Source organism: Mus caroli, unplaced genomic scaffold (genome assembly GCF_978045245.1).
Source record: "Mus caroli unplaced genomic scaffold, Mus_caroli_1 scaffold_6, whole genome shotgun sequence".
Lineage (NCBI taxonomy): Eukaryota > Metazoa > Chordata > Mammalia > Rodentia > Muridae > Mus > Mus caroli.
Window position 1 is genome coordinate 135,157,932 of NW_028227261.1, and position 22,316 is coordinate 135,180,247.

General features: G+C 39.2%; 1 protein-coding gene across 1 annotated transcript in view; it reads right to left on the reverse strand.

Annotated features, from left to right (window-relative positions):
- The window catches only part of Cngb3 (cyclic nucleotide gated channel subunit beta 3), a 211,722-nt gene that overhangs the window by 118,285 nt on the left and 71,121 nt on the right, over positions 1 to 22,316 (reverse strand). The window contains exons 3-5 of the mRNA XM_085838484.1: positions 5,324 to 5,481; positions 4,057 to 4,203; positions 2,680 to 2,888 (exon numbers count right to left, since the gene is read on the reverse strand). Of these exons, the coding sequence (XP_085694610.1) occupies positions 2,680 to 2,888; positions 4,057 to 4,203; positions 5,324 to 5,481 (514 nt within the window). The remainder of the gene's footprint in view (positions 1 to 2,679; positions 2,889 to 4,056; positions 4,204 to 5,323; positions 5,482 to 22,316) is intronic.

Consider the following 22,316-nt stretch of genomic DNA (forward strand, 5'->3'; position numbering starts at 1 on the left):
ACATGTAAACTTCCTGGTTCCTTTCATTGTGGCTGTTTGCATTTCACCATTTTTCCTAAAAGACTTACAGAGTTAATATTTCCATGTTCCAGCTCTGGTGTTACATGTATTAACTAAATACAATATGTTTTTAGGTTAGAAGGCAGGTATGGTTTTAGGTTAGAAGGCAGGTAGCATATGTAGACATTTAAATATTTGTTCAATAGATGAAAGAACACTTCTGTGGTATAACATAATGTAAGAGTGTGTAGTTGAGTGTACTAAGACCTTCAGGTTGGAACTCAGTGTACATAGACTTTGTACCAAATGTAATCAACTTTCAAAGGCTCAAACTACCCACTCTAAATTAAAGGAACCATTAAACTTCTTTTGAACAAACAAAGCAATTAGTTCCTGCTCTGAGTTTGTAGCTCATGGTAATGCATTTTAAATAGAGCCCATCTAGTGTGTTTTTATTGATTACTTTTCATGGTTTTAACACTCTATTGTGTGCAAACATCTCTTAGGAAATTGAAAATAAAAGTCTCCTTTTAGTAATTTTGTCATTTTCCATTTGTCAAACATTGATTTTGTGCATCTAATGGAGGCTGAAATTAGTGGACACACACACACACACACACACACACACATATGCATGCTGTATTTCTCTCATTTTACACCACCACCATCATCATCCATCAAGCTGCTGTGAGCTCTGGGCTTGGGGAATGAGTGAACTCATGTTCTGAAATCTCACTTAATAATATTTATAATATTATAAATAGATATTTGCTACAGCTTTGGCTATTATTGCCTTTAGAATTTCTTTCAATTAAAAACTTCAATATAGGGCACATGTCTCAGAAAACAAAAATTTTAAAATAAGAATTAATAAAATTACTCCTTTCATAGTTTTGAAAACTTAAGAGTTTCTGAAGACTCAGGAGAAAATATTCAGGATTAAAGAAGCCTGGTCTTTTATTCAGTAATACATATGATTCTGTATTGCTCAGCATTATTGCAATTAACCCTTCATACTCCAATCTTAGAAGGCACATTTTATGAAATCCTCATAGGATTTTGTGACAAGGGAGTCACAGGCATCATCTGGGGGGAGCCCTTCTTTCTGGCTAATACAGAAGGCTCTGAAAAGCAGATGGACTATGAAATTCCAACATGGGAAATAAATCTAGAAGAATATACTTTCTCAAAGGTAAGAATTTTGGCTTTTGAAGTAGGCTGCTGCATTTGATCCTGAGAAACGGAAAGTGATGGATTTGGGAAGTCAAAAATAAAAAGAAGTAGATTAGAAGATACTCATTACAAAGCAAGACAATCGTGGACTTTTAATTTGCTCATGGAGAGGTATGTGTTTTCTTCCCTGTGGCTGGACCCCTGAAGGAGAGCCCAAAGCCTCTCAGTGGTTTCCATGACTTTCTACTAGTGAAGCTTAGAACAGTACTCCAAAGCACTGCAATATAGCATAGTAGTGGCATGACGTTGAACACTAGAAATATGGATAAAGTGTGGTTGGGAATTTTGCATTTTCACATTATTTAATTGTAAAATTTGAATATACATATGCTCAGCAGCCACCTGTATGGGTAGTACAGTGAAATTACAGTTATTAAAAGGGTGAGGACAGACTGTATACTGTCTACTAGCCATTCTATAAACATCATATATGTTTTACTTGTCATCCTTAACTCATCTCTTCTTCTGTTCTCATTCCCTCCTCGTCTTACTTATTAACCTTAGTTTTCTGCAGCGTTAATAACCCTAAACTCTGTGCATCCCTATACTACTTCAACTCTCCATTGTATCTACTTTTCTTTTTCCCCTCCAATGTAGCACTAATATTTATCCTTCCCACATTTATCTCCCCTCTCTAGTCTGATTTTAGTATATTCTACACTACATTTTCCCCACTATCTCCTAATAGTTATTGAAGATAAGAGATGATGTTTTAAGCCGCAATGGGACCATCTAGCATGTGTGGTTTCTGCAATAAATATTCTGCAGTAAACACTCTGTTTTATGGCATTCTACCAGGTTCCCGGAGTAAATGGGTCAAATTTAGCTATTGGACTACATTCTTAGTCCAGAGGAGATGAACAGTGAACATTGAAACCCTTTAATTGAAAGAAAACAGATAATAACAACTCAACCATCAAAATAACCCCAGATTCACATATTCTAATCTAGTAGTGTATTATAAACAAGGCAATAAAAGCTCTATAAAAATAAGTCCTTAGAAGAGGATTCCAATTAAACGGAGTTAGGCAAAATTTCATACAAGATTAAAAAAAAAGGATAATCATAAGAATGTTTAAATTAAATCAAAGATAAAATAAACTCACAAATTAATTCAAAGAGAATACAAAGAACCAGCTGAACAAAGGATATCAATAGAGGATATGAAAGAAGAATCCAATGAAGAGAATTCTGAAAAAGTGTTTTAGAAAGCTCATTTAGTCATACAGAAATCCAGCAGAATCATTTACCAAAAGAGTGGATCCAATGGAAGACAGAGTATCAGAGAGATGACAAGATAGATGAATTAGAATAGTGAGACACTGACAACATTCTACCCACAGAAAGACAAACATTAAATGAAACAATCTTTCAAACTTAGATTTTTTTTTGTAGTCCAATTAGACATTGTTCATTTGCCAATTTCTTTTCCCAAACTCTACTTACAATAATTTCTCCTCCTCTTACAAATTGGAGTCTTGGCTGGATCAATAGTATATCACCAAGGTAGATGATATCACATATGATGTCAGTAATAATCCAGTAGTTCCTGTTATCTGGTGTTTGGCATGGAAAGACGAGGCGCACAGGTAGCAGCCAACAGTTCCAGTTATACGCAATGGTGACAAGCAGGAGCCACAAGAGATAGACCCGATCTAGCAGAACAAATTGATGTCATGCCAAAGGCATTATAGCATTATATAAGCACTCTAAGAAGTTTCTTAGGCTGATCAAATGGAGGTACCATGTTTGTCTGTATGTGTGATGTGTTCATGTCTGCACTGGTGTGGAGAGAATAGAGGCTGACATGTGTGTCTAACTGCCAGTTCCCACCATATTTTTTGAGACATGGTCTCTTAGCTCATCCACTTGCTAGAATGACTAGCTATCAAGCTTTGGGAATCTAGTTGTCTTCTTCGATTCACTTGCTAGGATTAAATATGCACTATCAAGACCAGCTTTTACATGGGTGCTGGGAATACAGACTCAGGTTCTCATGCTACATGGTAGGTCAGCACTCTATAGACCGAAACATCTCCCTGACCCTGATACTTTGGAGATAAGCACTTTAGTAAGAACTTCTATTAAATATTTAACACGGTTCTGTCTTCAGTAGAAGCTTCAAAAAGAAGCAGAATGCCAGCATCACTTTTTCCAAATATGAACAGTGCTTTTTCCGTCTTTTGACTAGATTGACTCTATTCCAGGGTGTAACTCCACCGTTTGGAGTCACTATAATGGAATACTGGAAAATTTAGATGTGCCATTGGCAAGGACTTCCTGAAACAATGGATGTTGGGTCCTAGTAATTAAGGTCTGCCCATGGTAAGTGGGAGAAAGGCCTTACCCTGCTAGAAGAAAATTGGCTCTGAAAGAAGAGAGAACCAGTTTTTTGAGGCAACCAGAGTCTCTTCACATGTTGCTTTTATGAGAGAATTTGTTAGATTAGAGTAATTAGCCATGGAAGAAATATATATATATGTATACACACACACACGCACACACACACACAAACACGCATTAATACGTGTGTGTGTGTGTCTATGTGTGTGTGTGTATGTTCATATTGACAAGTTCCTTGAGACTTTATTTTTAAAGATTATTTAGGCCAGAAAAAGTCCTAGCCTGTGTTTTAAAACAGTCAGGAGTATTTTTATCTGCCTTCAACAGAGAAAGGAAAACAATCCTTTTCAGATCACACATTTTAAATTATGCTTTGAAGATAGAACACACTGTGGGAAAACTGAAGTTGTCTCCATCTGTCTGGGTCAAAGGGGCTCTGGTGACTGCTGGCCGTCCCTGTAGGATCCCCTCCGACGGTACCTGTGTAGGAGTCTATGCTTCTGGGAAGTCTCATTCTTCCTAGGTACTCTTTTACTGGGACTCTCTGGGGTTTGAAAGAAAACGTGTCTTGGTGTTCTTTTAGCTTCGAATTGTTCTCTTGTTTTGCTGATATATCTGTAGACATTGCTTTATGGGGAAAAAAAGAAGAAATGTGTTTATTTAGTTAAAATAAATTAGCTTGATAAAGAAAACATTTGGCTTTGATGAAATTAGGGTATTTGAAAATCTTCTTCTTTCCATGTAGACAACCAAAGCAAAATCCTCATGGTTAAACTAATAACCTTTATTTTTCTATATGTATTATAAGACATCATGTACTTCCTAAATCTACGCAAATATGAAGTAGAACCGTGGTATATATAAAAACACTGAATAAAATTATTTCACACTTATCTTTCCAGTTATGGGTAAACAAAGTTCAAAATATTATTTTTCAATATATATTTATCAAACTATGATTTATTTCAACATTATCTTTTCAAACATTAACTACTGTACAATGTCTGTATAATGTACAATATACTTTAAATATACATCTTCCATCCAGTCTACGCCATTTCATAATAATTACACTTGAAGATGTTTATCTCTTCTTATACAGTCATTTCTCTTCTTTCTTTATGATTCATACTAATCAAGTATCAATCATAATATATAGTATTTTTGATCTTTTGTTATTATTTTATCATACATATATTTCTGTTATTAAGAATATTAATAATTGTCCCTCCTTTATGTGACTGTTTTTAAATCTCTTTTTCTCCATTAATTACTCTTGTATGTTCATGCTATGCATTTTGCATGAGTTTTGTTTAGCACTAACAATAGAACTCATAGCAGGTATTGATGATGGGCTCATTATGTTTTTCTTCATCTCAAATTTTTCTTGAGCATGCTCCATACAATACTGCTTTTTAAAAACGTGGGTTCTGCTAATTGAACTCAGATCCTTATTCTTGCAAAGCATGAACTTTAACTACTGAGACATCCTCCTAGCTTCTTCCTCTTCTTATTTTTCTGCTAGATCCAGCCCTGCAGGGTCACACTAATGTGCCCTCGCCTTAATTTCCTTGTTTGTCTCTTGCTATTCTCAGACGTCTGAATCTCTCCCAAAAGAAACTAATATGATGTATCTAAAATTATTGTCTCAGATCTGCTTTTCTGGGTTCTAAGCTGAATAATTGGCCAAACACATGTTCCTTTATAACTTCCTTCTTGCTAGTACTTTGAAGGGATAATGTCTTACCAGTCTGAGAGCTGGCTTCCGCTTCTGGGAAATTTTCTTCCTCTGTCAATGTTTTCTTGTAGAGAGCAGTCCTTTCACGCATTCTTTCCACTAGGTTGTGTAGGTGGGCATCAGTATATTCATTTATAATTGAGGTTTCAAGCACTTTGGTCTTAAAGCTAAATAAGGAAAAAATGGTGATAGGCCTCTGAGGAGGAGACACATAAAGTTTTTTCCTTTATGTATTCAAGATTATTAGTATCTCCTTTTTGCAACTGAATAAAACAACAAAAACACAAAACTAAAATGGAAATATTTCTGGCGTAAGATAGATTGCCATTGAACAATTAGATAGTAGACACTTGCTCCAGTGGCATATTGGTGGCTATTGGAAAAGTTACAGTTGTATAAACAGCAAATGGTCATTCGTGACAAAATGGGACCTTAGGACACCATTCTATAATTAATAATCCCTGTCACTACAAGCAAAGTTGGTATGATAGGCAGGATCTAAGATGACACTATGACTTCATAACCCCAGGGATGACAAATATGTGTGTTTTTCTGCAAGAGTTAGCAAATGCTAAATGGCATGATTTACATCAAGATGAGATGGTATATCAGGCTGATATAATCATGTTAAACCCCTGAAAACACAGTTTCTCTGGCTGACAACAGAATGCAGCAGAACAGAAAGTCAGGGATTTGAAGTGTAGGGAGGTTACTGGCTAGAAATTCCCTACCCCTTGGTGGTCTTCAAAGTTAAAGGTGGTCATTGATCATAATTTCAGGAGGTTGCCACCAGGCTGACAGTGACTTCTGAACTGATAATAAGAAAACAGGCTTTAGGATCTGAGTTTTGACAATATGAAAGTAGATTCTTCCCAAAGCTCCATGAATGTATGTATCTGTAAAAGCTCTAGATCCCTCCCTCCATCCCTCCCTCCCTTACCCATCTCCCTCCTTCCTTTTTCTTTGGTTTGTTTGTTTGTCTATTTATTTATCTATTCATTCATTCATTCATTCATTTAACTTATTGATTCTTTGTGAGTTTCCCATCATGCACCCCAACCCCACTCATCCCCCTGCCCCTTTATATCCACCCTCTGCCTTTTTGCAACCTCCCCTACAAAAGAAAAAAAGATTCATTGTAGAAGTTGTAGTTTGGCAGGGTGTGTCACACAGTACATAGTTTGTCCATACATTTTTACTGGCACACGTTCATTGCAATCAGTTGTTGGTCTGGTTCCAGGCCTCTGGCTTCTGCTACACTATCAATACTGGATTCTCACTGGGACGCCTCTCAGATATCCTGTTGTTGCCCTGTGCCATTGGAGATTCTGGGGCTTTCAATCTGCAAGATTCAGGGCCAGCTCTGTCACTGTCATGCCCTTTGAGGTAGCTCACCTTCACCTTTGCTACCAGGACTAGTTCTATTGTACTGCCCAGGCAAGGTGCAGTTCTTTTTTTGTTTTGTTTTGTTTTGTTTTGTTTTGTTTTGTTTTGTTTTGTTTTGTTTTGTTTTGTTTTGTTTTGTTTTGTTTTTCCGAGTTCTTGATATCCTAAGTGCTTCAGCCTGTGAGGGGCAGGAATATTTCTCCAGCTGTCATGACCCCCAGGGATAGCTTTTCGCAGTGCTTCAGGTGGAGATTGCATCTCCCAGTGCCCTTGCCACTTCAGAGCAGGCAAGTGGCAGGGCCAGCACTCATGCTCTCACTTCTTCAGGGCCTGCTGTCCCAGGATTCTTGGGCAAGGGTCAGGGCTAGCTCTGCTGCAGGGCCATGGACCCAGACTTGGCCCTTGGTAGCTATAAAGCCAGAATCTCATGGTGGTCTTAGGTGGTGTAGTCACCTCTTTTCATTATTCATACCTTCTTCTGCTTCTCATTCCTTTCCGTCTCTCTGCCACATACTTGCTCATTCTAGTGGTACCCTGTCCTCTGGGTGTTTAGGGCTATCTCAGGATTGCTATGCCCCTCACCGTGCCATGTGGCCCTGGGCTGGGGGTTATCTCAAGCTTCCTCCTTCAGTGTTATCTCTAACACAGGGTCTCTTTCTGTAGGACTGGGTGCCTTGGAATTCACTATGTTGTCCAAGTTAGCTTCAACTCAGAGATCTGTTAGCTTCTGCCTCCTGAGCCCTGGGATTAAAGGCATGTGCCATGATGCCCATCTTATTTTCCTTCCTTCCTTATGATTACAATTCATGATCACCCCTCCAGAGGTTAAAGTTTGTGCGTACTTTCTCAAGTGGCTTGAACCAAGAGAAAAAGAGTTACCACTAGAACTAAAAGGTGAGTATAACCTTCAAGGCTTCCTGATAGTGACCTGATTCTTCCAGCTATGTTCCATATCCTAAAAATGTTCTACAACTTCCTCAAACAGTGCCACCAGTTGGAGACCAGGTTTTCACATAAGAACCTATGGAGAGGGGGGCTGTCTTAGTTAGGGTTTCTATTGCTGTGAAGAGACACCATGAAAATATTTTGAGTCTGGCTAATGGGTTCAGAGGTTTAGTCCATTATTATCATGGTGGGAAACATGGAGGTGTTCATGGTGCTGGAGAAGGAACCAGGATTTCTATATCTGGATTAGCAGAGAAAAGGGTGGGGGGAGAGAGAGAGAGAGAGAGAGAGAGAGAGAGAGAGAGAGAGAGAGAGAGAGAGAGAGACAGAGAGAGACAGAGAGAGACAGAGAGAGAGACAGAGAGAGAGACAGAGAGAGACAGAGAGAGAGAGAGACAGAGAGAGAGACAGAGAGAGACAGACAGAGAGAGACAGACAGAGAGAGACAGAGAGAGACAGAGAGAGACAGAGACAGAGAGACAGAGGGACAGAGACTGGATCTGGTTTGAGCAGTTGAAACCTCAAAGCCCAACCCCAGTGACATACATCTTCCAACAAGGCCATACATCTTCTTAAGTCCATATTTCTTTTTTTTTCTTTTTCTTTCTTTTATTTTGGGGGGGGGGTTCGAGACAGGGTTTCTCTGTGTAGTCCTGGCTGTTACAGGCTGGCCTCAAACTCAGAAATCTGCCTGCCTCTGCTTCCCATGTGCTGGGATTAAAGGTGTGCGCCACCACTGCCCGGCCATATTTCTTTTCTTTTCTTTCTTCTTCTTCTTCTTCTTTTTTTTTTTTTTTAGATATTTTCTTTATATACATTTCAAATGCTATCCTAAAAGTTCCCTATACCCTCCCCCTGCCCTGCTCCCCTACCTACCCACTCTTGCTTCTTGGCCCTGGCATACCTCTGTACTGGGGCATATAGAGTTTGCAATACCAAGGGGCCTCTCTTCCCAGTGATGGCCGACTAGGCCATCTTCTGCTACATATGCAGCTAGAGATACGAGCTCCGGGGGGTACTGGTTAGTTCATATTGTTGTTCCACCTATAGTGTTGTAGACCCCTTCAGCTCCTGGGGTGCTTTCTCTAGCTTCTCCAATTGGGGGCCCTGTGTTCCATCCTATAGATGACTGTGAGCATCCACTTCTGCATTTGCCGGGCACTGGCATAGCCTCATAGGAGACAGCTATAACAGGGTCCCTTCAGCAAAATCTTTCTGGCATATGCAATAGTGCCTGGGTTTGGTGGCTGATTATGGGATGGATCCCCTGTGTCTGTGAGCCTATGAGGGCCATTTTCATTCAAACCACCACAGGCACATTAAGTCTTAAACTATAATATAGCTGTTTGTCTGTAGTAGGTGCATGGGGGGAAAAAAAAGAAGTTCAATTGAATGTGTATTCAATTCAAAGTGTCTGAGCTGAGTAATAGGGTCATGTTTATGTTACCCTGGAGGCATCGAAGATATAGTTCTGAAGGCAAGAACGTGATGGTCATTGGTTAAAGCGGTATTAGAGAACGTATGTGGATAACATCATTTATGCACCCTCCAAGGTCAAGGGCAGTGTCTTTTCCTTATACCCCAGAAGACTGAGGACAAGTCAGACTTTTAATAATTGCTTATTCAATCAAACTGCTACTTCATACCTTTTGCTTGACCTTATTTGATTTACTTCACTGCTTTAAAGATCTATAAAAAAGCAAAGCTGACTGCTATTGGGTCATTAATTATAAAGTCAGGTACTTACATTGTCAAAATGTCTGTTTCAAACACTGACGTCTGAGGAGAATATTTCTCGTTTCCTGAATATCTATAAGCTCCAGCTGACTGAGGAATTGCCACAGGATTATAATTTTATCCCCTTTCATCAACGTCTTAGTAATAATTCCTCATTACTTTAATTTAATCAAAGGTGTACTCATAGCTTAAAATTGAACAAATGACACTTGTTTCAGGGTTTGCAGAGGTCCTTGCCTCCTGGGTAGTAAATGTAGGCTTTCAATATTGATGTGGGAAGTAGTTAACTGTGGAAAATGAGATAGGAAATAAACACTTAACATTTACATGCGGGTACTGAAGTATCATATTTAAGACAGGTCTGGGAGATAGCTCAGCTTGCTGATCTTCCAGAGAACCTGATTTGGGTGGTTCACAAGCATCTGTAAGTGCAACTTCAGGGAATTTGACACTGCCTTCTAGCCTCTGAGTGCCTGATTACATGTGTGCATGCTCACAATCAGACACATGCACACATCTACACATAAATAAAATCTTAAAAAGTTCTCCAGTTTAAGGTCACCATTGTAGCTTATCACAAAAGAATGATTAAAGGTGTATTTCCAGATTTATTTTGTTTCATTTACTTAATTTAATTTTACCAGGTAAAATTATACAGATTATGGGGTGCAGTGATGACTCAGCGTGTGTATATAATTTGTAATGATTAAAATGAGGGGGTTTTCACTGTAACTTCCTTAAACACTTCTAATGTCTTCTGTTCAGAATTTTTAAACATCTAATTATTCATAACAATGTTCATCTACTATGTATAGATCATTAGCATTAGATTTTCTGATATAACTGACATAACTATGTCTGGGGTTCTCTCATCCAGTTTCTCTCTATCTGTGTGTCCCTTATTCAGTGATCACTCTTTTATCTACTTCTATAACAGTAATTTCTTAAATCTCCACATGAGTGAGAACATGTGCCATTCATCCATATGTACCTCACTAATTTTATTTAACATTGTGTTTTGCTGTTCATCTATGTTGTCACAAATGACAGTATTTTATTTTAAATGGCAGAATAATATTGCGTGTTATATACACATACATATGTGCATACATGTTATATACATAAATTTTATTTAAGATGACCAGTCCTATGGTGAGATGAAATGGGTTGATGGTGTCTTCATATAAGTGTTCTCTCTCTCTCTCTTTCTCTCTTAGATTTAATTATTTACTATGTATACAGTGTTCTGAGTATATGTATACCTGTATGCTAGAAGATGGCATCAGAACTCTTTATAGATGGTTGTGAGCCATCATGTGGTCAGAGTTGAAATCTGGGTCTATAGAAGAGCAGCCAGTGCTCTTAACCATCTCTCCAACCCCTCAAATAAGTTCTTAAAGGAGATATTTAAATTGAACTTTAGAGGATGAATACCACTTCATTATATAAAGGGTAGACAAATAAAATAACATGAGCAAACATTGTTGTGGTCTTGTAAAGTGAAATAAAAATTTAAACCTAGGCTTTCAAATTATAGATAACTGAAAGATTCATAGACATTTATGGGAAATCATATCAGAATTCTAAGGAAAGAGGGTATCACTAGCTGTTTTAGAAACTATGCTTGAGAAAAATATTGTGGCTAGAAAAGAGTCCATGTGTGCATGTGATGACAGGAGCAGAAGTTGGAGAGAACCAAGAAAGACCATGTATTGCCAGCTGACAGTACAAGCAGGGAGAGCAGCTTACATATGCACACATACATGAACACACATACAGAGCAGTTTACAACCTGTTCATCCTCAGTGTCCCCAAAAGACAAACCTTTCTATTATCTGTGGTTTGAAATTTTTACATCCTGAACTATCAAGTTCTGTTATCTTAAGCATCTTGTTCTGTGCTCATTTGTTATGGGTGCTCTAAGAAACTGAGTTGGCTGCAGGGATACTTGTGACTCCACATAGGCATCTAGGATGGAGCTGTAAGAGAAACAGTCAGTGTATGTTACACTGTAGGCATGAACATAGAATGAAGATCTCTTTAAGGGCATTCAGTATACAGGTAGTCGAGAATTTGAGTCTGAATATCAGAAGGGAGAAAACTGAGATGGAGATGTTGATGTGGAAGCCACTGGTCTAGAAGAGATGATGAAAGTTATTCTGTAGCTAAGATTATTGGTGAAAGCAAAGAACAAGAAAAGATTGGAACCTTGGAATTTGTTGACATTTAAAGAATTGTATGGAAAGAAGGAACATGGATGCCCAAGTAGAAAGCTAGGTCTAAGAAAGAAAAGTCCCCAAAATGGGAGATAGAAAGAGTTTGAGAAGGGGGTCAGTGGTGTGTTAGACTGCACACAAAGCAGGGAGAGGAGACCTTTAATTGCTATCAAAGAAGCTCTTACTGGTGATATTTAAGAAAAATGGTGTCCCAACCGGTGAGAAGGACACATGCTCCACTATGTTCATAGCAGCCTTATTTATAATAGCCAGAAGCTGGAAAGAACCCAGATGCCCCTCAACAGAGGAATGGATACAGAAAATATGTTACATTTACACAATGGAGTACTACTCAGCTATTAAAAAGAATGAATTTATGAAATTCCTAGCCAAATGGATGGACCTGGAGGGCATCATCTTGAGTGAGGTAACACAATCACAAAGAAACTCACACAATATGTATTCACTGATAAGTGGATATTAGCCCAAAACTTAGGATACCCAAGATATAAGATACAATTTGCTAAACACATGAAACTCAAGAAGAATGAAGACCAAAGTGTGGACACTATGCCCCTTCTTAAAATTGGTAACAAAACACCCATGGAAGGAGTTACAGAGACAAAGTTTGGAGCTGTGATGAAAGGATGGACCATCTAGAGACTGCCATATCCAGGGATCCATCCCATAATCTGCTTCCAAACGCTGACACCATTGCATACACTAGCAAGATTTTGCTGAAAGGACCCAGATATAGCTGTCTCTTGTGAGACGATGCCGGGGCCTAGCAAACACAGAAGTGGATGCTCACAGTCAGCTATTGGATGTATCACAGGGCTCCCAATGGAGAAGCTAGAGAAAGTACCCAAGGAGTTAAAGGGATCTGCAACCCTATAGGGGGAACAACATGATGAACTAACCAGTACCCCGGAGCTCTTGTCTCTAGCTGCATATGTATCGAAAGATGGCCTAGTCGGCCATCACTGGAAAGAGAGGCCCATTGGACTTGCAAACTTTATACGCCCCAGTACAGGGGAATGCCAGGGCCAGGGGAATGGGAATGGGTGGGTAGGGAAGTGGGGGTGGGCTATGGGGGACTTTTGGGACAGCATTGGAAATGTAATTGAGGAAAATACGTAATAAAAAAAAAAAAGAAAAATGGTAAAGAAAACTCATAAGGCCACCGAATTTGACATTTTTCCCCATTCTTAAGCATTATGTTAAAAGAACATATAGAACATGCCTTTGCTCTTTCAATAATTTTTGGACTTTGATTTATTATATTTGAGGCTTGTTTAACAGTAATATTTATTTCCTTCAGTGAAATCTTGACTAAACTTTGACTTCTGCTAAATTCTGTTTAAGAGTAATTCACTTATCAAAAATTGAAAAAAATTACTCTGGTGGTTAAACTCCCTTTAAACCTGCTATTTCTGTCTTGGAGGTTTTTATATAGGAATTCGGGAAACAGAATTGTTTTCTAACTTGGAATCATTTTGGAGAGAGAGGATCAGATATTTTTTTATTTGCCCTATTTCAGTAATAAAGGTAAATAAAGATAGATGTTCTCAAAAGCTATATTTGGATTAAAAACACTTGCTTTGAGAAGATTATGCTTATGAATGAAAGTAGTTAGAAATGACACAAGATTCTGATTTTCTTTACTGGAATATTTGGTTATCTAACATAAAGCCTTCAATTTTTAGCAATTTTTGTGACTTTAAATGTTATAGCCTTTTCACATTCACCCCTAAGTGCTATGAAGATTCTGGATTCTTGATCACATTTTATAGATCCATATGGTATTGCTTATACACATTAGTTTGCACATATGGTCATGTACATATGTATATGATGACATATCATTTCCTACCTTAAGTGATTCTTGATCTATCTGTAACAAATCACAATACATTTATGTCATCAAGTCTTGCCTCCTGTCTACTTGTTAATTATCTACTTTTTAGAGTATTCCTTCTATTACACTGTAGTTGTTGGGCTTTGTGACCATGATGGGATTTTTGTTTGTGAGTCACTTAGTAATGGCCCATGAATGTGATTAACCATATTAAAAGTTAGGTAATTCTTTCCAAGTAACAAGGCAATTAAAAACATGGCAGCATAGATTGTTCCTACTGTTAGAAGTTCATTTCAATATATGCTAAATTTCAGAGAGTGGCAGGAAAAACATAGGCAGATTTTTATTTTAAGTGGGTGGGTAGGGGAGTGGGTGGGAGAGTACTGGGGAATTTTGGGATAGCATTGGAAATGTAAATGAGGAAAATATCTAATAAAAAGTAAAAAAATTAAAAAAAATAAAAAACAATTACTTAAAATATATTTATAAAAAATTAAAAATACATTTATTTATTTATTTATTATTATGGAGAATTTTACACATGAACTTTCATCAAATACCCTCTCCCATCACTTCCCTTCCAACTTTCCTCTATTCACCTACCAATTTCCCCTTTGTTTTCTTTTCTTTTCTTTTTGAAACCCAATGAGGGGTCTGGAGACATGTCTCAGCAGTTTAGAACACTTGTTGCTCTAGCACAGCATTCCCAGCACCCACATGGTGGTTCACAATGGTCCCTAACTTGAGTTCCAGGGGATCCAAAGTCCTTTTTTTGCCATCTGTAGACACCAGGAACACACATGATACACATAGATAGATACACACAAGCAAAACACATACACAGATTAGATTAGACTAGACTAGACTAGACTAGACTAGACTAGACTAGACTAGAGTAGAATAGAGTAGAGTAGAGTAGAGTAGAGTAGAGTAGAGTAGAGTAGAGTAGAGTAGAGTAGAATAGAATAGAATAGAATAGAATAGAATAGAATAGAATAGAACAGAAGTATAGAATAGAACAGAACAGAACAGAATAGGATAATCAAAGAATAAAACCCACTGAGTCTACTTAGTACTGCCTTGTGTAGATGAATGTAAACCACCTATTGGAACATGGGTAGCCTATTAGGAGGCACATAGGGTGAGTAAAAATTATTTTCATGGCCTTAAAGAGTCAAAGAATGCATTGAAAACATTTCTGAATGCATTCAGAAGTGTTGTCTTGCATACTTATTAAAAAGATTATGCATATACTTTCTTTGGTTCAAGTGAATGGGGTGGAGGGTTGGGAGATGTGGGGGGAGAGGGGAACCCTGATCTAGTATTGGGTGAGGGAAAAGGACTGAAGCCCTGAGGACTGGCAGAAGGAATGGAAACAGGCAACTTTAGGAAATAGTAGGCTGGGGAGCCCTTCAGAATGCACCAGAGACCTGGGAAGTGAGAGACTCTCAAGACTCAAAGGGAAGGACCTTAGATGAAATGCCTGACAGTAGGGAGAGGGCACTTATAGAGCCCACATCCAGCAGGAAAACAGGACATCAAGTGAGGGATAGTGTTGCCATCCTACAGTCATACCTCTGACCCATAATTGTTTCTGTCTGAAAGAATTACAGGGATGCAAATGGAGAGGAGCCTGAGGAGAAGAAGGTCCAGCGATAGGCCCAAAGTGGGATCCAGCTCAAGGGGAGGTTCCAAGGCCTGACACTATTACTGAAGTTGTTGAGTGCTCACAAAAAGGGACCTAGCATGACCACACTCCAGGAGACCCAACAAGCAGCTGAAAGAGTCAGATGCAGATATTTGCACCTAACCAATGAACAAAACAGCTGACCCCTGTTGTTGACTTAGGGAAAGAAGTTGAGTAGAAGGGCGACCCTGTAGAAGAACCAGCAGTCTCAATTAACCTGACCCCCCAAATCTCTCAAACACTGGACCACCAAACAGACAGCATACACCAGCTGTTATGAGGCCCCCAACACACATACAGTAGAGGACTTCCAGGTCTGTGTTCATTCAGAGATGATACACCTAACCCTCAAGAGACTGTAGGCCCCAGGGAGTTTAGAGGTCAGGTGGAGGGTGTGAACATCCACATGGAGACAGGGTGGTGGGTAGGAGGTATGGGATATGGAACAGTTGGAGGGTGGAGAGGGGATGGGGAATAAAATCTGGAGTGTAAAACAATAAATCAATTAATTAAAGAAAGAAATATAGCATTCTATATTTCTTTTATTTCTTCAGTTAATATTATTCTTTTCCATTTTTAACACTCTGAAAACTTGATTTACTTATATACTTGTTAAAAGTATGTTGGTTTTTTATTTTAAAGAAGGTTTAATGACATTTGAATAAAGATGTTATGATTAAACCCTATGTTTTGCATGCTAACCTAAAAATGAATTTTAAACCTTGTTTTACTAGAATACATTATGGCCTGAAAATTGTGCCAACTTAATTGATGCACTGAAGCCCCTACTTGTAAAGTGACTGTATGCGGAGGTGAGGCATTTAGCAAACTAAAGGAAAGTCATAAATGGGGCATCCCAAGTGTGTCAGGATTGACGATCTTATAAGAAGAGTGGCTGTCCAACAAAGCCATCCTCTGCTACATATGCAGCTGGAGCCATGGGTCTCTCCATGTGTACTCTTTGGTTGGTGGTTTAGTCTCAGAGAGCTCTGAGGGTACTGGTTAGTTCATATTGTTGTTTCCTCTATGGGGCTGCAAACCCCTTCAACTCCTTGAGTACTTTCTCTAGCTCCTCCATGGTGGATTGGGTTGGTGAGCAGGGGGAGATGGGATGAGATAGGGGGCTTTCAGAGGGGAAACCAGGAAAGAGGGTAACATTTGAAATGTAAATAAAGAAAATATTCAATAAAAAAGTGTAATTAGTTAAGAAAAGAAGAAGAAGAAGAAGAGTGGAGACAGCAGAGTGGTTCATGTTCTCTCTGCACACAGAGAAGGAAGGACATCTTGAGCCACAGAAAGAAGGTAATATCTCCAAGCCAGAGAACAGTGCTTACCAGAAACCAACCTGATACCTTGCTTTCAGCTGTATTGCTATCCAGGCTACAATATGATTTTTGTTGTTTAAGCAATTTAATCTGTGCTGTAAATCTCAGAAGACTACAAATGAAAGAGGAAAACCCCTAAAACCTCCAGAAGGCAACTTCTTTTATTGACCCTGGGTATTATGGTTTGGATCTTAAAAGTCCTTTAAAGGCTTGTTGGTCTCCAACCTATGGCACTACTGGGAAGTGGTGAAGGAAGTTAGATCATTGGAAGTATACGCTAGAAGAGACTTTTGAGATGTTAGCCCTTTCGTGCTCTCTTTGCTTCCACATTGACAGAGACTGAGCAGCTTCTCTGCATGCTGCTCAAATACCATAAAGAGATGACTCACAAATCTTACATTGAACCTCTGAAATCATCAGTAGAATACATCTTCTCTCCCCTTTCTTTGGTCTTTTCAGGTGTTACTGTGGCCACAGAAAGCTACTATACTAGGAAAATGATTTACAAGGCAATGTAACAGGAGGGGAGGCCAGTAGAAGACATTGGTTGTTTTGCAAGTGAAAGGAAATAAAACTTGAGACATGTGATTCATGTAATTTATGTCAAATAGCCCAAAGAGTTGTTTGTGAGCTTTAAAACCTGGGGCTGAGAACATAGCAGAACAGGCCAAGACAGCCCGGGCAGGCCCGTTGTTACATGTCCTGACTGGCCTGGTGCCTCCCTATCTCCTGCCCTTCTGACAGTCTGTTAATGTTTAAATGGACCAATCATGTGAAACCGTGCCAATTCCTCCCCCAGCCCCACCCCTTTTCTATAAAAACCCCTAGCTTCCAAGCCTCGGGGTCGAAACTACTGTCTCCTGTGTGAGATACGTTTCGAACCGGAGCTCCGCCATTATGGCTCCACCATGTGGTCAACACCTGTCTCCTGCGGGAGATATGTGTTGGCCGGCCTGGAGCTCCCTCATTAAACTACCTCATGCTTTTACATCAAGATGGCCGTCTGTTCGTGTGAGTGGGGGTTTCCCCACTAGGCTCTTTCATTAGCACAGAAGAACATGAGTAGAAGCTGAGCTTCGTGACATCATCTCAGCCTGAGATTCTATTATACAAGCTAAAACTTCCTTGAGAGCTAATCCCTGTCCAGAAGCCCTTACTACACAGAAGAAGAAACACACAGAGAGAAGGTGAGGCTCTTTTTCCTGCTGTTAAGGCATAGCAATCCCCAACACTGCTAAAACATGATGGAAGATGTCTTGAATTCTGACCCAAGTTCTCCCCGCCCCCCCCCCCCATTAAGAATACATTGGAATGAGGCAGAGAACATCAAGAAATAGATCTCATGAAGATTTTAAAATAACTTCAACTCCTGAGCCAAATGTGAATTGTCTTGGAGCCATGTTTGTCATTGCCTTGGCAGCAGTATGTGGGACTGAGGTCTGGGGAATGGGAGCAGAGCTGGTCGTGCTGAGACTGGCTTCATTCATATGGTTTCCAGTGGAGAAGTATGAAGAGCTTCTGGCAGGGAGGGGATCCATTCAGAGCAATTGAATAATCTAAATGCAAATGAAGGCAATTTTCAGCAAGAAGGAAATCAAGGACTGTGTGAGTCAATGAAGTAAAATAACATGTAAGCCTCAGAGTAACCAGAAATAGCACAGAGGGAAATCAGACCAGTGGGGAAAAGGAGAAGCGAGAGTACTGATAATCAGCAACACAGACAAGGCCACGAGTGTGCACAGTGGGGCATTGGACTGCAGAAGAGAATTTGACACTGATGGTTGTGGTAACCTTTTGGGATCCTGGAGAATCAGGCTCTTTGTCCGTTTCTGATCAATAGGAGTTTGAGGGTTTTGCCTTTATGGAAGGTTCTTTTTGAAAAGAAAGTGCATAGCAAATAGTTTTCAGTGATAGACTTCATCGCTAGAGAATACCTACACCTTCTTTTCTCTGAAAGGATGAGTAAGAGACATAACTTAAATTCCAGATAGAGAGTTAATGACAATCAAGAATGTCCCATGAATATCCCATTTTATACTGAGAGAGTGGTAGATGTATTTAAAGAAGAGAGCCATCCATAGTTGCACCTCTCCTTGTTTTAAATTGAGCAGAAAAGAGGAAATGATTCAATCTGAAGTGCAAGGACCAAAGTGCAAATATTGGTGAAGGTGGCTGGGCATGAAGGTGGAACTTTTTTTTTTTTTTTTTTTTTTTTTTTTTTTTTTTTGTGGTTTTTTGAGACAGGGTTTCTCTGTGTAGCTCTGGCTGTCCTGGAACTCACTTTGTAGACCAGGCTGGCCTCGAACTCAGAAATCCGCCTGCCTCTGCCTCCCGAGTGCTGGGATTAAAGGCGTGCGCCACCACGCCCGGCATGAAGGTGGAACTTAAGTAACTCTTGACTTTCAATTGGTAAAAGGATGAAGCATCTAACTTTTATTGAAAGGAGTTTAGCAACAGGCAAAGTAGAATTATGGGAGGTGTTGCTAAGTGCTGAAGCTCAATGTCAGAACTGTACTGGAAGTCTGTCTCTTTGTATTGAAACTTCGTTAAAGATGCAAGGAGCTGGTAATAACTTTCTTTTTTTAGCAGTCATGTTTCCATGAAGACATCTGTGCTGACTAGGTCACTGCCATACTCCTGATTGCTGTCACTTATCTGATGCAAGATTCTCATGTCTCCATTAAAAAGCCACCAGTATGGCACTGAAGTATTCTCTGGATATTCAGAGACAAAAGAATGAATGTCAACCTCAACCTTACATTTTATATAAAAATTAACTCAAAACAAATCATGGACTTCAAAGTGGAAAGCATAAGACCATGAAAGCTTTAGAAAAACTTGGGCTTAGGGCTACCAAAGAGTTCTTTAATTTTTAAAAGGGTTTTATTTGTTTATTTTTAAAAATTAGGTATTTTCTTCATTTACATTTCAAATGCTATCCCAAAAGTCCCCTATACCCCCCCTCCCCGCCCTTCTCCGCTACTCACCCACTCCCACTTCTTGACCCTAGTGTTCCCCTGTACTGGGTGGGGCACATAAAGTTTGCAAGACCAAGGGGTCTCTCTTCCCAATGATGGTCTACTAGGCCATCTTCTGCTACATATGCAGCTAGAGACACGAGCTCTGGGGGTACTGGTTAGTTCATATTGTTGATCCACCTATAGGGTTGCAGACCCCTTTAGCTCCTTGGGTACTTTCCCTAGCTCCTCCATTGGGGGCCCCGTGTTCCATCCAATAGCAGACTGTGAGCATCCACTTCTGTGTTTGCCAGGCACCAGCATAGCCTCACAAGAGACAGCTATATCTGGGTCCTTTCAGCAAAATCTTGCTAGTGTGTGCAATGGTGTCAGAGTTTGGAGGCTGATTATGGGATGGATCCCTGGGTATGGCAGTCTCTAGATCCATCCTTTCACCTCAGCTCCAAACTTTGTCTCTGTAACTCCTTCCATGGGTGTTTTGTTCCCAAATCTAAGAAGGGGCAAAGTGTCCAAACCTTTTTTGGTCTTCGTTCTTCTTGAGTTTCATGTGTGTCACAAATTTTATCTTGTATCTTGGGTATTGTAAGTTTTGGGGCTAATATCCACTTATCAGTGAGTACATATCATGTGAGTTCTTTTGTGATTGGGTTACCTCACTCAGGATGATACCCTCCAGGTCCATCCATTTGCCTAGGAATTTCATAAATTCATTCTTTTTAATAGCTGAGTAGTACTCCATTGTGTAAATGTATCACATTTTCTGTATCCATTCCTCTGTTGAGGGACATCTGGGTTCTTTCCAGCTTCTGGCTATTATAAATAAGGCTCCTAGGAACATAGTGGAGCATGTGTCCTTCTTACCAGTTGGAACATCTTCTGGATATATGCCCAAGAGAGTTATTGCGGGATCCTCTGGTAGTACTATGTCCAATTTTCTGAGGAACCACCAGACTGATTTCCAGAGTGGTTGTACAAGCTTGCAATCCCACCAGCAATGGAGGAGTGTTCCTCTTTCTCCACATCCTTGCCAGCATCTGCTGTCACCTGAATTTTTGATCTTAGCCATTCTGACTGGTGTGAGGTGGAATCTCAAGGTTGTTGAACATTTTTTTCAGGTGCTTCTCAGCAATTCGGTATTCCTCAGGTGAAAACTCTTTGTTTAGCTCTGAGCCCCTTTTTTAAATGGGGTTATTTGATTTTCTTGAGTCCACCTTCTTGAGTTCTTTATATATATTGGATATTAGTAACCTATCTGATTTAGGATTGGTAAAGATCCTTTCCCAATCTGTTGGTGGCCTTTTTGTCTTATTGACAGTGTCTTGCTTTACAGAAGCTTTGCAATTTTATGAGTTCCCATTTGTCGATTCTCAATCTTACGCACAAGCCATTGCTGTTCTATTCAGGAATTTTCCCCCTGTGCCCATATCTTCAAGGCTTTTCCCCACTTTCTCCTCTATAAGTTTCGCTGTGGAGTCCCTTTATCCAATTAGATTTGACCTTAGTACAAGGAGATAGGAATGGATCAATTAGCAATCTACATGATAACTGCCAGTTGTGCCAAGCACCATTTGTTGAAAATGCTGTCTTTTTTCCATTGGATGGTTTTAGCTTCCTTGTCAAAGATCAAGTGACCATAGGTGTGTGGATTCATTTCTGGGATTCTATTTCATTGGTCTACTTTTTTGTTGCTATACCAGTACCATGCAGTGGTTTTTTTTTTTTTTTTTTTTTTATCACAATTGCTTTGTAGTACAGCTTTAGGTTAGACATGGTGATTCCACCAGAGGTTCTTTTATCATTGAGAAGAGTTTTCTCTATCCTAGGTTTTTTTTTTTTTTTTTTTTTTTTTTTATTCCAGATGAATTTGCAGATTGCCCTTTCTAATTCGTTGAAGAATTGATTTGGAATTTTGATGGGGATTGCATTGAATCTGCAGATTGCTTTTGGCAAGATAGCCATTTTGACTATATTGATCCTGCCAATCCATGAGCATGGGAGATCTTTCCATTTTCTGAGATCTTCTTTGATTTCTTTCTTCAGAGACTTGAAGTTCTTATCATACAGATCTTTCACTTCCTTAGTTAGAGTCATGCCAAGGTATTTTATATTATTTGTGACTATTTTGCTGGGTGTTGTTTCCCTAATTTCTTTCTCAGCCTGTTTATCCTTTGTGTAGACAAAGGCCATTGACTTGTTTGAGTTAATTTTATATCCAGCTACTTCACTGAAGCTGTTTATCAGGTTTAGGTGTTCTCTGCTGGAATTTTTGGAGTCACTTATATATACTAACATATCATCTGCAAATAATGATATTTTGACTTCTTCTTTTCCAATTTGTATCCCCTTGATTTCCTTTTGTTGTCTAATTGCTCTGGCTAGGGCTTCAAGTACTATGTTGAATAGGTAGGGAGAAAGTGGGCAGCCTTGTCTTGTCCCTGATTTTAGTGGGATTGCTTCAAGCTTCTCACCATTTACTTTGTTGTTGGCTACTGGTTTGCTGTAGATTGCTTTTATCATGTTTAGGTATGGGCCTTGAATGCCTGATTTTTCCAAGACTTTTATTATGAAGGGGTGTTGGATTTTTCAAATGCTTTCTCAGCATCTAATGAGATGATCATGTGGTTTTTGTCTTTGAGATTGTTTATATAATGGATTACGTTGATGGATTACTATATATTAAACCATCCCTGCATTCCTGGAATGAGACCTACTTGGTCAGGATGGATGATTGTTTTAATGTGTTCTTGGATTCGGTTAGCGAGAATTTTATTGAGCATTTTTGCATCAATATTCATAAGGGAAATTGGTTTGAAGTTCTCTTTGTTGGGTCTTTCTGTGGTTTAGGTATCAGAGTAATTGTGGCTTCATAG